The 15,302-nt window shown below is 35.6% G+C and overlaps 1 protein-coding gene across 1 annotated transcript in view; it reads right to left on the reverse strand.

Moving 5' to 3' along the window:
- Positions 1–350: 350 nt before the first annotated feature.
- LOC140330879 (acetyl-coenzyme A synthetase, cytoplasmic-like) overlaps positions 351–15,302 on the reverse strand; it is a 28,984-nt gene continuing 14,032 nt past the window's right edge. The window contains exons 7-18 of the mRNA XM_072411431.1: positions 14,902–14,980; positions 13,918–14,055; positions 11,992–12,162; positions 9,833–9,966; positions 9,247–9,379; positions 7,870–7,926; positions 7,441–7,521; positions 6,540–6,648; positions 6,308–6,376; positions 5,678–5,854; positions 4,523–4,597; positions 351–3,349 (exon numbers count right to left, since the gene is read on the reverse strand). Of these exons, the coding sequence (XP_072267532.1) occupies positions 3,222–3,349; positions 4,523–4,597; positions 5,678–5,854; positions 6,308–6,376; positions 6,540–6,648; positions 7,441–7,521; positions 7,870–7,926; positions 9,247–9,379; positions 9,833–9,966; positions 11,992–12,162; positions 13,918–14,055; positions 14,902–14,980 (1,351 nt within the window). The 3' untranslated portion in view covers positions 351–3,221. The remainder of the gene's footprint in view (positions 3,350–4,522; positions 4,598–5,677; positions 5,855–6,307; positions 6,377–6,539; positions 6,649–7,440; positions 7,522–7,869; positions 7,927–9,246; positions 9,380–9,832; positions 9,967–11,991; positions 12,163–13,917; positions 14,056–14,901; positions 14,981–15,302) is intronic.

Below are 15,302 nucleotides of genomic sequence, written 5' to 3' on the forward strand. Positions count from 1 at the left end.
AACTCTGCAGGAAGCATGTAAGACTTCTGGGCAGGGATTACTGCTTCTCTATACCCTGCTGGCGAGCGGCAGGCCTTTTTTACTTAGGCTGTGGCTGCATTTTAAAGAAAACAAAACTATAAGACTTTAATAAGCACATCTCAATGTTTTTGGTGGGCATATCTGCTAAGAAGTTGAAATTTAAAGTGGAATGTCTGTTAGAGAAAGTCTTTACCAGACCAAAAAACTGGGGCAGTATAAGAGTAGGTTGTGGCTATTCTGTAGTAATATATAAAATACAAATTCAACTGGAAAAGTAAATATTGGTATTATTATTGCTGCTTTTTAAAAGTTTAAGAAGTGTGCAATCATTATGGTGGAAACAATCAATATTTATTTTGTTAGCCTAACGTCAATACAAGAATACCGCATACAGTAGAGGGAATGACATTTCAGCTGTACTTTATTAAATGAAAACATTGATGTAAACACATTACAGTCATCAAAAGGCTTTAGAATATCTGCTTTGTGAAAGTATATAAAAAGACACATTCTTACATTGTAGGGGTACTGGTGGTTTACAATTCATTAGGTACATATATATTATACAAAAGATTAGGTACATACACAATATACAACATACTGAAAAATAAAACAAATCATACCATGTAACACCAATTTCATTTTGAAGATAGACATAGCTGTCCAAATGTATTTCGGGACACAAAGGATGTTTTTGCTGTAATTTTGGCTGCTTACCTTTAGAATCCAACAACTTTTAAGAAGTTAAAAAAAATCTATAAAACTGACCTGCTTTTTTGCAATATTAAGGCTTGTATTTAACAAAGCAAAATCAATATGCAAAGTAACAGTACTCATAGCAACCAATCAAAAAATGAATATCTGATTGAAAATGATAAGTGTGATTGGTTGCCTTGTACTTTTACAGTTTTCACATGTAACAGGTGTACAGTAAAATGTATTCAATTATGTCTTAGAAATGATAAAAACCACAACCTGATTTTTTGACGCTTGCATCCTCTCAGTAACCCCGTCATTTATAAGGAACAAGAAAGCACTGCTAAAGTTGTCTCGATTAAGATCTGGCATCCACATAAAAAGCATATGGGGCAAATGGAATGCTGTGGTATAAGGCCAATATCATGGAATTCATGCATTTAATCTGTGCAAATCTAAAGTAAAAGTGTTTCCCTCTAGATGGGGATTGGATGGATTGCAGTAAATCAATTCAACTTTGCCAGGTTTCCAATATATCTGCACTCAAGGCTGGGCAAAGGGTACAAAAGGCAACCAGCTAGGGCAGAGGGAGGGCACAGCAGAGGGAGGGCAGGGCAGAGGGGGAGCCCTTTCTGCCTGCTATCAAAACGGATAGCTCAGTCCTGCCACTATGAAAGCATGACTGTAACAGAACAATTACCTAGGGAGCTAAAACTTTGGCAGCTTGGGTCCTACGCATTAATTTGTAAATACACTACTGTACTATAAAGATTATATTGGAAATTATGAGCTGAGGTGTCACTTTGACATCCTGGGATTGGAATACATAATATAGCCCCTGAAGATGTAACACAGACTACAGAAAAACATGAGATCTGCTAATCTATTGAAACCTTCACCAGATGCAATTTATTTTACTTGTCACAATTGTAACTACATATGAATCACTTACTAACAAATACTTAAAACATAAATTTGCAATAACAGAAAACAATTATAAACAGCAGAAAAAATGAGTAAAAATTGCAATGACCGAGAACCTTATCAAGAGGTGCAATGAAATCTCTATACATGGTGTGGAAATATTATACAGAATTAGATAGAACTACAAAACCAATAAGATTTCTTTAGGTTTATCATTAGGATATATGTGAATAGAATTATTATAAAATTCGTATAACTGTATAAAACACATAATGAAGATGGTGAAAGAGACAGCTTCTGGTTCACATATATTAATGTAAAGGCAACAGTGCCATGAATTGGCAGTAAGAATTCACTGAATTTGGTAAAAAAAAAAAAAACACAAACACCTCCAAAAGATTTCCGGATCAAACAGTAATTACATTTCACAAACCGCTGAGAAGTATACAGGATGCATTCCTATAACATCTATTCAAATTTGAATTTGTGTGTGTCCTTTTATATATAAATGTTTGGTTGCTGCTAGCAGCTCAACTATTAGCAATTTTTTCTTTGAACCACACTAGAAAAATTGATTGAGCTTTAGTCTGATAGGCTTGTGTGGCAACTGTGCAAAAATAAAAACATTTATGACATTCGTTAACCTGAACTTCACATTTATTCAGTATATAGTTTGTAAGTTTCAAAAGTCAGTAGCCTTTATTGAATAAGTCCAAAAAAGTATCTGTGCAGTAATTCATAGCAAACTGCTAATCAAACATCTTTTATTAGCTTCACTAGGCTGACCTAGCGAAACATAAAAGATATACTGCACTACACTGCCGACTGTAATACCTTATTAAAATCAACAAAATTTACAATAAAACAACGGTTACTTATAGCATCCAATCAGGCTACATGCTACATTTAAAACCTGATTGGTTGGTATGGGTAACTGCACCACTGACTCAGGATTTTGCCAGTGAGCCCTAAGCAGTCTTGAGCAAATAAAGATTCCTACTCTGCAGGCTTGATTTACAAGATTTACAAGATTTTCTGGTGGAAAGGAACCAGGTAAAGAAGTAAAGCAATAACAGACTGATTTGGATGTTCAAAATCCCTTGTATGGATGTTCTCTTTGGCTCCAGTTGTCTTTGTACCAGTCATTTTAAGTTAAGAACTATTTAGGTATCAGTTTAGTTACTTGGAGATAGAAATACATTCAATTGAAAAATGATAGCCTAAAATTAAGTTTACCAACTGAAACAAAATCATATTAAAGTATCCTAAAAAATCCCCGTATGATTGCAGAATACATTCTCTTAACATGAACATTAACAGATCGTTACACAAATTACTTAGTCAATATATCCAGCCACCATAAAACAATATAAAACTAATTATTCCTTGGACGGGCAGGTGTCATGGCCAACACTGAAGATATACAGAGATACTCCTTCATGTAGAAAGCCGTTCATTATTTGGACAGATCTTCGTATGGATGGATAATAAAATATATATATATATATTTATATACACAGAGGTATGTCAAATCCAGGACATAAAAAGGATTGTCTGCTGCAACTCATCGCAGAAGGACTTTATGCTGCCGCTTCACATCGTTGGCTAAACAAGACCTCCACTATGCTGGGATCTGCTAGTGTAGATATGTCTCCCAAATCCTTCTCATTACGGGCAATCTGCCGGAGGACCCTCCGCATAATTTTACCTGCGTACAGGCATAGAACAAAGAATTTACTTACACTCCATGAATGAATGTTAAAAACATTTAATTGTCTAAAGTACAGAACATCCATTGTCAGCAGAGTATCAGATTTGTAGTATAATCAATGATAAAATATTTAGCAAAATTTATAATAAAGATGAAAGATTCAGTGCTTTGGTGAAGATGACTGTGGTGCGTAAATTTCTCCCATAGTCAAGTTTCTATTAGTCCTTACTTTACCATAGTCACATACAAGCATTCTAATATACATGTATATATTCTGATTTGTGTAGAACACGAGAATCTCAGCCTCCATCACTACAATATTTTTCTAAGAAAGCTGACTACCAAGTTTTTCTTAGAACACTTCCCATGGTACAAACCAGGCAGAGACCAATCAAATGTCGTAATAACATTAAAGGCTGCCAAATCTCTGCTTAGTTTCAAAAGTCTTGCAAGCATTGTTTAGATGCTTTCATTTTCTTTTTTTTAGGCTTCTTGTCCTTATTTTTCACATGGTGGTTCTGGCAGTAGCATACTTCCTGTTCTAGAGTGATAACTCTCACTTGGTTGCTAATGTGAAAATAAAGTGCGTTAGGGATAAATGCGCCTCCCCCCCTTCTCTTACCCATAACATAGGGGAAGGTGGTTTGTAGTCTTCAAAGATAGCTTGAAACCATATCACTGTTGAGTATGCAGCACAGACAAAAACCAAAGGAATGGGTTCACATATAGTGGAAGTATATGCTGCTAAATTAATCTTTAAGATTGCCCTACACAGATATGTATACCTATACCAAAATCATATGAGTTAGATATTTATTTACAGACCCATTAATGCATTACCCAGCAGCCCCCCTTCCTTTCACGAGGTCATTTAAATATATATCAGCTCAGCAGACTGGAGAGGACCCAAACACATGTCTGGATCCTGCTGATCAGATGATATGGGTGACAGTGGGGGTGACTATAAAACATGTTCAGAATTTTCGGGTCTGAAGAAAAATACAGCATTGCATTCCAGCACTTTAGATGACTCTATAGTTGTTGGTAGATTGGGCTAAAACATTGTAGCTAAAACTGTAATGTATGTGGCGGGTCTAAGCAGATTACATATTGTGAGTGCTTGAAATTTATACATTGCTCCTGGCATTTATATAAAATTACTGTATATACCTGATCGTGTTTTTGGTAATCCAGGAGCATTCTGTATAAAATCTGGTGTTGCTATTGGTCCAATCTTCTCACGCACTGTAAAAGATAAGGTTTGAACAGTTCATTCAAAGTCTACAACAGTTAAGCTACATACACACTTCCAATTATTATCGTTGGAAAACGAACGACGAACGTTCATGCACGATATATATGAACGATCGTATAGCACCGATCCTGCACATAGAGTTAACGACACGATCGTTCATAGATATTGTACACACAATAGATACGATCGTTTGAGCGACAGAGGAACTATGTGCACGACAGTAAAGTGAACGGACGTTCGTTCATCACGCATGCTCTGAACATGGACGATCAACGAACGACCGTACACACGAACGATGTTCAACGATCGTCGTCCAATCCGATCCGTCGGTCCGGTCGTTCGTTTCCAGCAATTTTCCTCGTTCGTCGGCGTCGTTGGTTACTTTTTTACCAACAATTTTTTGCCCAATCGATCGTTCGTCGTTCGATTGGAACGATAAAAATTGGAAGTGTGTACGCACTTACATACAGTTATATTATTTTTATTCATTACCAAGTGCAAAATGTATGTTTAGTCAGAGGGAAAGAAAAAAAAAAAAAGGAAAAAAGGAAAGTTATGAAAAGTCAGAAAATGATAAGACTTTGCAGTCTGTTTGTTAGGCTTAGAAAGGTGGATTATCTTGCCATCAACAGTATGTCTGATTATTGTTAATAAAAGTTGTGCAGTCCAGTACTTTAGCCAATGTGCCCTGCACATATGCAACAACATGAGAAACTTAAAATAAGACAAGCGGCTTCCAGCAAGCATTCACAACTGAATATTAAAGCTACAGTCAGCTGTTTCACATGCTCAGCCTCTTTAGGGATTTTGACCATTCAGACATGGTTTGGCAAAGTTATAGTAGAGGGTAGAAATACCCAGAGAGTACAAACTCCAAAAAGGTTCTCAAACTGCTTATTAGCTGAGTTCCTGAAAACAGGCACCTCCTATTGGTATAGTAACCGACTTGACAAAGCTGGACAGCTAAACCTGGGTGCTCATAAATATATATTTTTATGTTTATTTATGGAAATATATACAAAAAGTATGAGCACAACAGACAACATACTCACCAAAACCAATAGGCTTACCTTGTTTTTTAAGTTCTTCTGCAATAACTTCTGTAAATTTCTTGCCATCCTTCAGAATAACAAAGCAGTAAATACATTCTCCTTTAACAATGTGTGGGCGGCTAACTACTGCTGACTCGGCAACTGCTGGATGTTCTGCTAGTGCAGATTCGACCTCGGCAGTGCTTAGCAGATGGCCTGAAGGAAAAAAATACATGTTTAGTTCTACACATGATTTATGTAACTAGTGATCACTGTTCAGTAACAATGAGGTCTGGAATCATATGTTTAAAAGTATAACTATTAAAGTATGATGTAAAGATCATAAACTGAACCACAGCTATGATGGTTTTGAATAAAGTGGTTTACCCCCACAGTGATGTTTGGAAAGGCGGTGTTCCACAAATTTGCATTATGCAAAATATAAGGTATATGTGGGTTCAAACACTTCTGAAAAACCAAGGATAAAATTCTAAGCAAGCTTGAATGTCTCTGCTGCTCAGACAGATGATACACCACAATTCAGGAGAGACTCTACCCTTTTCAAGAGGAGCCTAAACAACTTAATAGTTTAACTTCTTTATTAAAGTGGCTCATGCAGATATATCCAAGTTCAGTTTTGTGGGGTTTTTTAATATACACAATGCATACCTGACACATTCAGCATGTCATCTATCCGACCTGTAATCCAGATGTACCCATCCTTATCTCTTCTGCATCCTAATAAATGAGAGTGAAATGTGTCAGACAGGCATGTAACTGTGGCTTTATATACTCATACATACAAACACACACATATATATATATATATATATATATATATATATATATATATAAATAAAAACATTTTGAATAAGTGACCCAATAGACAGGACAACCTTACCGTCACCAGCCACATAGTACCCTGGGAACTTTCTGAAGTAGGTATTCTCAAAGCGCTCATGGTTGCCATACAGCGTCCTCATTATAGATGGCCATGGCTGCTTGAAGACCTAGAAATTCAAAAGTGGAATGATGGCTTGAACTAAAGAAATCATATTAAAAACAAAAAAAACTAAAAAAAATGTACTGACTACTTAAGTTTCTGGTTTTCACTTTCAGGTTGGGATAAAATACATAACTTTTGTGATAAAAAAATAAAAAAAGTCAAAAAGGGCTGGTAAATCACTGATGTATTTCCCCATCTTTACCAATGACAAAAAAAAGCAAAAACCAATTTATACTTGGGACTTCCTTTAACATTCAGTTTTCATAAAAAAATGTAAAAATGTAAAAAAGTGAGAACCTAATCTAAGCAAATCTGCAACATGCAGTCATGAAAAGACTAATTCTGATACTAAACAACTATCATACACATTAATGTATGATGCCATGTGGAAGGGCTTCATGCAGAGAAGAAAATGCCCCTTCCTTAGATGCTGTGTTAGGGAGGCTGAATCTGGAGCCTCCACTGCCTCTGTATCACCCAGTTGTGCCCTGCATTGAACTTATCTGAATGCTCAGTCCTACAGGTTATATTGGGAGAACTGCACAACTTTGCTGAGTGTAACAGCTATCCCCTCTGTAAACAGAGCTCCATTTGTTACACAGGTGAACTACTCTTTTATAATCTAAGAAGTACAGGAAAAGTTGATAAAAATATTTGGATGATATACTGTACATAATAGATAGAACATTAACAGAATACTCTATACATCATTGTGAATTCTTATATTTGGAAATGGGTAAATCCATAGTGTGTATATGTATTATATGTAAAATGAACTTCTTAAGACATCACTTACTAAATATCCCTCAGCTTCTCCTTCAAGCTCCTCGCCATGCTCATTCAGAACAGCAGGGACCACTCCAAAAAATGGGAATGTCTGCAACACATCATTTCATTATTATGTTGTTTTTAAAGTTAGCATATCAACATATTCTTTTAATATACAAATGCTCCAGTTCTGGTCCTCATATTTTGGCCATTTTTGCTAGGCCCAGAGCAACCAGATTTTTTATTGTTACAATCTGATTCTACAACCTACTTTACATTTATAAAAAAACTATATGATGGCCTACCTTAACAATTGATTTAATCTGTATCCAGTCAGCTAAGCCCTTACACTACCTTTATACTACAGAAATATGTTAAACAAAAACATTAAGCTGTGGCAATGCCTACTAAAGAAGACTACATTTACATGATCACAGCAGGGATGATTTTAACTTACAGCAGATCCAGGTTTCAATGGAGTGGCAGCTGGAAGAGGAGTTATCACATGACCTCCCTAAAAAGAAAAACAAAAAAACAACAATACAAATTATTGTTTGAATAGTCAAAAGAATTTCCCAGAAACAATGGAAAAGTATTCAGTTACCTACTAATGCTAACCAGTAAAGACAGCAGCTGTGCTAAAGTCAGAATATTTTTTTATAATCCCCTGCACAGTAAGCCCACACAGCCATAAAAGGTCAATAGAGGTGTTCCTTCCAATGTCTGTTCAGTGTCTTTTTTTATCCATCCCCCATCACCTCATAACCTATTACATTTAGATACCAGGGATATTTTACTATGGTGGGTGTGAAGCTTACTAGAAGTGGCTTTTATGTAGGGTTTTTGTATGTAGAAAGGTACAAAGTGTTCCAACATCACCAGCAGATGTGTTTCAGGATCAGTAGATCACATATATAAGGGACAGGAAGGTGAATTAGTCTTACAAGCATCTAATGTAAGACAGTCATTAAAACAAATGTAAACCTTTCCTTGAATAATGAGTATACGTTAGGTAATCATATGGATCAGAAGGTGTGATCGTTTGTAGTATAATGCTAGGCTCGTGTTTTACTACTGAACAAAACATGGGCCTAGCTTTATAGTTAGTACAATGAAAAAAAAATAAAAGGCAGAATTTGTCTTAGACAAATATTTTGGAAAATACTGTGCAGAGCAGCCAAACAGTATGCAAACTCTACAGAGCCTTATAATATTTTTAATATCCGCATACTATGGTTCATAATGTGTCAGGAATAGCAGTATACACGCCTAAAAATCACTGATTCTTGGGAAGATGATTTATAACTTAAATCGCCTTGACAATATAGTTTTAAATGTCATGCACAGAACTATTTGATAAACTCAATGTTTGAACTTTGCATATGCAATAAATCCTGAGGTGGCTGTTCTAACAACTTATATATCAATTAGCCTCTGCATTTTGTGTAATCATCTGCAATGACTGGCAGTCATGTATAGGCATTATATTGTCAGAACTTCACCTTCAAGTCTAGCTCAAACTATTACCTTCTTGAAAGGTGGCTGTGCTATACCACAGTACACCATATCCTGCAGATGTAATTATGTGATTTGCGAAAGATAAAAGAACAGTTTGTCTAAGGGGTACAAGAGGACAATGTGTACGTGAGCCAAAAGGATCAAAGGGGGAACAATAAATAAAGAAGTGAAGAAAGTAGAACTGTAGCACTAATACCTGACTATACCTATGACTTTTTTGAACCACAGAAATCTTTTACTTTCAGAAATGTGGGAAAGTTGCTTATATTATATTATTCCAAAGTAAACAGTCCTAGTTATCAGGATTCACACTTACGGTTTCTGTCTGCCAAAATGTGTCAACGATGGGGCACCTCTGATTGCCAATGACGTTGTAGTACCACAGCCAGGCTTCTGAATTTATCGGTTCTCCTACAGTTCCTAGAATCTTCAAAGAATTTAAATCATACCTAGAATATAAAATATGACGATCAATCCAAAGGCTTAAAAAGGCTAAACCTCAATCTCTTCAAACATTAGTTTTTTTCTTTTTATCTTGGCTGGCAACAGGCAAATCTGTTCATCTTCCGAACATGTAAAACATTCATACTATGTAGGGAACACATTGCAGCATAACTTTGGTGCGACAATATTCTATCCTGCCCTTTAAACATGGTTGATAGTTAGCAGAGAAAATCTAGGCCCAACTTTCTTTAGACATTTAGCGTGAATTTAGGACCCTTAAAGAGAATTATGTAAGTACAATTAACTAGAAATCATTATTATTTTTGTCACTTACAGTTTTGTTTTCCAGTAATACATGACAAAATTATCAAATTTCAGATGGAAAATTTGATAACACTGTTGATGGACATAACAGTGTTTTTTATCTACTTTTTCCCACAAATACAAAAAACACTTACTTCTGAATGACTTCATTTCCATACTTCATGAGCAGGCGGATGGCAGTGGGGGCTGTGTAAAACTGGGTCACTTTATACTTTTCAACGATTTCCCAGAATCTCCCCACATGTGGATAAGTTGGAATGCCTTCAAACTAAAAATTAAGCATGCAAACAGTATGTGATGCTAAACTGGGTGCTAAGGTATCAGTTTTAAAAGTAATTGAATGTAAACACTTAATAAGTCCCAGGGGATAGCTGCCCTTCCCTGACTCCTGGGCCACATACTAGTGCTAGAGCAGTGAAGCTAAATCTGTTTAACGACACTAAGAATCAAGATACTGCCCCATAACATGTATGTAAATCAACAGTCAGATAATATAGATTCTATTACAAAGGTATGTTACATGAAGTCCCTTAAGGACTACAGGAAAACCTATAGCACACAACCTTTGTACTAACCTTCTACTTAAACCCTCCGTTACACAAAATATTTTCCAGACCTTAGAATAATATTATAAAATGTAAATAATCTCCTATGAGAAACCCAAATATTTACTAATGGAAAAAAAATAGCTTCTATACAAGTAAAGGGTGTCTTTGAACAGGTCTAAAAAGAAAAGCATGTGACTGTCTCATCTTTGTTCTATTGTGTCCAGGTGTGGAAACAAGAGCAGATCTGACTGTCCTATCTGTATTCTATAAACAAAGCTAGTGACCATTCTAATGTTCCAAAATGTTATTGCTGCTGAAAATTGGGATACCCATTTTTAACAGAGGCCATTTATGTATTTAAAACCTGTGAGCTAACTCAAAGGTTGTACAAAATTAATGGCTTTCGTAAGGATGTGTGAGAATGATGAACCACCAGGACACTAACAAAAGTTTTGATACCATAAAGTTTCTCACAGAATAATACAAGGTAGTAAATTCCCATAATACATAGATAAGAGTGGTATCCACCACAAATATTGATTTAGGACAGCTAGGAGAAACAAAACTACACCCAACGTGCAATCATTTGTCATTTCTGTTTTTGTTTGAGATCTGTATATTCTTACAGGGCTCATGCATATACAGGTTTTCTACAGACCATGAAATCTGCACCTTTTTGTCCCTACAGTGACATCCCTCCTGCCATGGCCTGCACTTCATATATACAGACTTCTGCATCTATTAATAGGAGCATTTTGCAGATATATGCATAGGAATGCATGGGGAGCTCAATCGGGCTATCTCACAGACAATGAGGCTAAGGTGTGAGTTATGCTGTGCAGTGACTGAAGAATACCAATACAAAGCAATACTCCAGTACTCAATTTATCTGCATTAAAAATATATATCATAATGTGTTAATCAATACAGGACAGCGTAAATTGATGTATTTCTTATCTGCCTTGAATCAAGCTTTAATGCTGCCTACCTGATCCTACAAAGTTCATAGCTATTTTAAGTATAAAATATGCCTTGAGGTAATAAAGCAATAAGTCAATATGAACATAAGTTTAGTAAAATTCCTTTTAAAAATATTTTATTAAAGTTGCTTTTAATATAAAATATAATTGTAAACCACTGTTTTCTATGCAACGTCAGTAAAATATGTGATTAAGTATGCCTTTAAAGTTCTTTCCTCCTTTCCTCTTTTTGTTTGTTCTTAGAAAAAACTATGGGATGTGGCATTGAGAAATTAGAGGGGAAGCCCAATTGTGCCGTTTTGGAATTTTAGGTAATAAAGCAAATTAATAAAAGTCAGATCAAAATTACACAGATCCTCTGATCTATGTGAATTGATAATGAAACAAAAATATACAGTATAATGGAAATAAACCATACACAGATTATGTTTATTCCACCATCTAGATCTGAGGTAAAACAGTTTTTAATAATTTACTAATGTTTGCTTATCTAGAGAGGAAAGGGCCATAAAGCCATCATAATACCTAAATAGCCTCAATACACAGTGCTATGTCCCCGTGCTTGCTCTTTCTAATAACCATAACAGTCATACCCTTGCAAAAGATATTCAGAATCCCTAATGCATCTACAAAACTTGGAGAGAAAGCAGTATTTAGGTTGTGCATAGCAGCCAATCAGATCCTACTGACCAATACAGGAATATATATGATGACTGACATCTAACTGAATCCATTTAGAAGAATTAAAAAAATTGAGCAGCTTACCATAACGCTAGTAGCACCATTTGCTAGCGGACCGTAGGTGATGTAAGAATGACCTGTAATCCATCCAATGTCAGCTGTGCTCCAATAAATATCATCTTCATGGTAGTCAAATACGTATTTAAAGGTAAGCGCTGTGTAAAGCATATATCCTGCAACTGTGTGCAGCACTCCCTGCAAGAAAAAGAGTCTTATATTATTTCTTAAAAATATTAGAGCTATGGATTGTAAACCAGTTAAAAAAAAAGTATTCAAATGAAAAAGAAAATGGATTGATCAATGTCACTAGAGTTGGCCATCTCCGTGACCCCCAATACCAGGTATAGGTATTCTGCACAAATAGGCAGAAGAACTTTTCATGATATTCGCTTTCGATGATGTGTTCTTCATAGGCCAATGTGACTACATCAATATTTAGCCCTGTACATGCAAGTAAGCAATCAAGAAACAACTTCTAGTAGTAACAATAGTTATGTAATATATGCAAATAAGTCTGACTGCAATTTGTCTGATGTGCTAATGTAAGGCACGTTAAATATACACCCATTCAAAAAGATAAGCATTACCAACCAGAAGAGGCTTTACCTGTCTCCAAATCATATAAGTAACTATATGCTCTATAAGTAACTTATATGAAGCATTTTTATGTGCATTAGTGATACAAAAACACATGATCAAGTAAACTGTGGACAGAACAATTAGATTTTTTATGATCAAAATGTATAGTAATAAAGCTCAATACAGTATAAAAAAAAAAAAGCTCAGTTCAAGTATTTGTTTACTTCTTATGCAGTCGGGCATCATAACAAGAGAATATGAAATGCTTTAACTTATTAAAAAAAAAATAAACTCCCCTGTGCAGCGGCATTTTAAATAGACAGACTGCTGCTCATACACAGGGCACAGCCAGGGCTGTATCTATTATGGGGCAGCTAAACTGGGCACCACAGTCAGCATGGGACCTGTGGTACAATGCACTTTTGTAATAAACAGCACCACCCTGTAAGCAGCAGAATTTATACTCTGTAAAAAATTAACAGCAAAAGATTTACTTGTGTTTACAGCTCTAACAGGGAAGAAAACAAGCCTAGCCTGCTCAGATGTGTGTAAAAATAAAATTGTCACACTGTGCTATCTGGAATGTTTAATTAGGGAGTGCCTGTCTTCTATGCGTCACAAAACAAAGAATGTGTTTATAATTGTCCCCACATGCAACGTGGACATATCTGACATGACATTTTCTCAGTTACTGCTCTGTTTTCTGACACGGATACCAAACCCTAAGATACCTTTAGTACTCTAGAGTTAGCTAAAGATGTACGTCAAGATGTTCCATGTTTTTTAACTTTGTTCATTTTTATCTCACAATGATCTTCTCAACAATATATTTGATTCCAATTGAGGCAATTAAAGTGTTTTCTTGCTTTGGTGGTCAGAATTAGCAGTGAATGCTAATCTGGGGGGACCTTTATCCCTCCGACTACAAATGTCAGAGAGCCCCTTCACTAAATACAAACCATCAAAGCAAGGTTGCCCTTCTGCCACTGATCCCAAAAGTAAGGAAGCAATATAAAAATGAGGAACAATACCCAGCAATGAAGGGGGGCTTTCTCTTTCAAGTGTAAAATAAAGGATAAGCCTCCTTGGAGGTCTCGTTTCTCAACCACCGTTATAGCAAGGGTTTTATGCTAACTACCACTGCAGCAAGGCTTTTTACCCCAATGACTACCAGTCTGATGGTATAATGTTGTCAGCTATGGGTACATTCTAAGGTAAATCATTTATTCACACTTTCTTTATGTATTATTTTATATCCAATACCACAATATTACAGTTTATAAACTATATGATACTGTGAACAGGTCTTAGTTGTCAAGTGTTTGTTGGATAAAGAGGATTGCCGTGATTATAGAATTATTGCTTCTTTACCTTAGGTTTCCCAGTAGAGCCACTGGTATAAAGAATGAAAAGAGGATCCTCTGAATCCAACCACTCAGGTTCACATTCTTCTTCTGCATCTACCAATAGCTCCTCCAACCACAAGTCACTCTCTGGGTTCCAGGCAACCTGCAGATAATGCATAACATCCCTTTGTAAATAATTTAAACACTAACATTCATCAATATAGACAAAGGGTTATATACTGCTAAACTACAACCCTTCTACAAACTCCCAGCACCCTTCACCTGGCCAGGTGGCACAAGTGATGTACTGTAAATTGTGTATGTGTAATGCAGTAGTAATGATCACTGAACAGGATCCTAAGCCATTACTCTGTCAGAGGCCTTTATGTTACACTGAATTAGGTAGTACCAAGTGAAATCACAGATGTCTTTGTTTCATTTGAATGATTAAATGTTAATGATCATTGATAAGAAATGTGAACTGATTATATATATATATATATATATATATACAATGAAAGATGTAGCCTCTCGTGTCTGCAATGCTATTACCCTGGGTCCTCATTGGTAGTTGGATGTGCCTTATTACTCCAACAAATGTAAACAATCTCTATAACTCCAGACTATGTGTCTCTGGTATTTATGATGTCCAAGATAGGATGATGGTGGCACAAGGTAGTTGGTGTGGAAAAGATGGGAAGGAGAAGATCAGCCGCTAGTTTACAATTTTTTTGCTTCTTTTTCTCCAGTATGTATTTCACCAATTTGTTCCCCCTTTGTCTACTCTTTGCACACATAGTAAATGAATGATTATCCAAGTTTGAAACAGAACTGTACAAACATTCACATTCTCTGTTATCACAAATAAAATAATATGATAAAAATGGCCAAAATAATGACAATTCTAATAACATACTTTCAAAGCAAAGTAGACAATGAATACAAGAGATTATATGACACCTTGAGAAAAAAAAACATAATGGTTGTACAAAATTGTTCACAGGCTTACCTGAAGTTTTGATTTGTTTTGGTTGTTTAGTTGTTCACTGAGGTGTTTTACTACAATACAATTCTTCACAAAGTGATCCCTAGTGGTAAGAAGGAACATTAATTACACATTATATGAATATTTGTATCTGTAGTTATGCTAGTCAACATATTTGTTTTGTTTGCTTGTTTGTAATGTGAGAACACTACAAAACATAATTGCCAACATAATAAAAGTTCTAAAAGGTCTTTAACAGTACATCAGGGCAGTTTTTTTTACATTTTAAACATGCTTGTTTATATAACTGAAGTTTAGCACTTAATGATAACACATGGCTGAGAAAAAGAAATCCAGAAATCCAGTCTTGAAAAACAAACATAAATAATGTGTCTGCCACATGATGTTACACATAGCAGTCAGAC

This window comes from Pyxicephalus adspersus, chromosome 5 (assembly GCF_032062135.1).
Source record: "Pyxicephalus adspersus chromosome 5, UCB_Pads_2.0, whole genome shotgun sequence".
Taxonomy (NCBI): domain Eukaryota; kingdom Metazoa; phylum Chordata; class Amphibia; order Anura; family Pyxicephalidae; genus Pyxicephalus; species Pyxicephalus adspersus.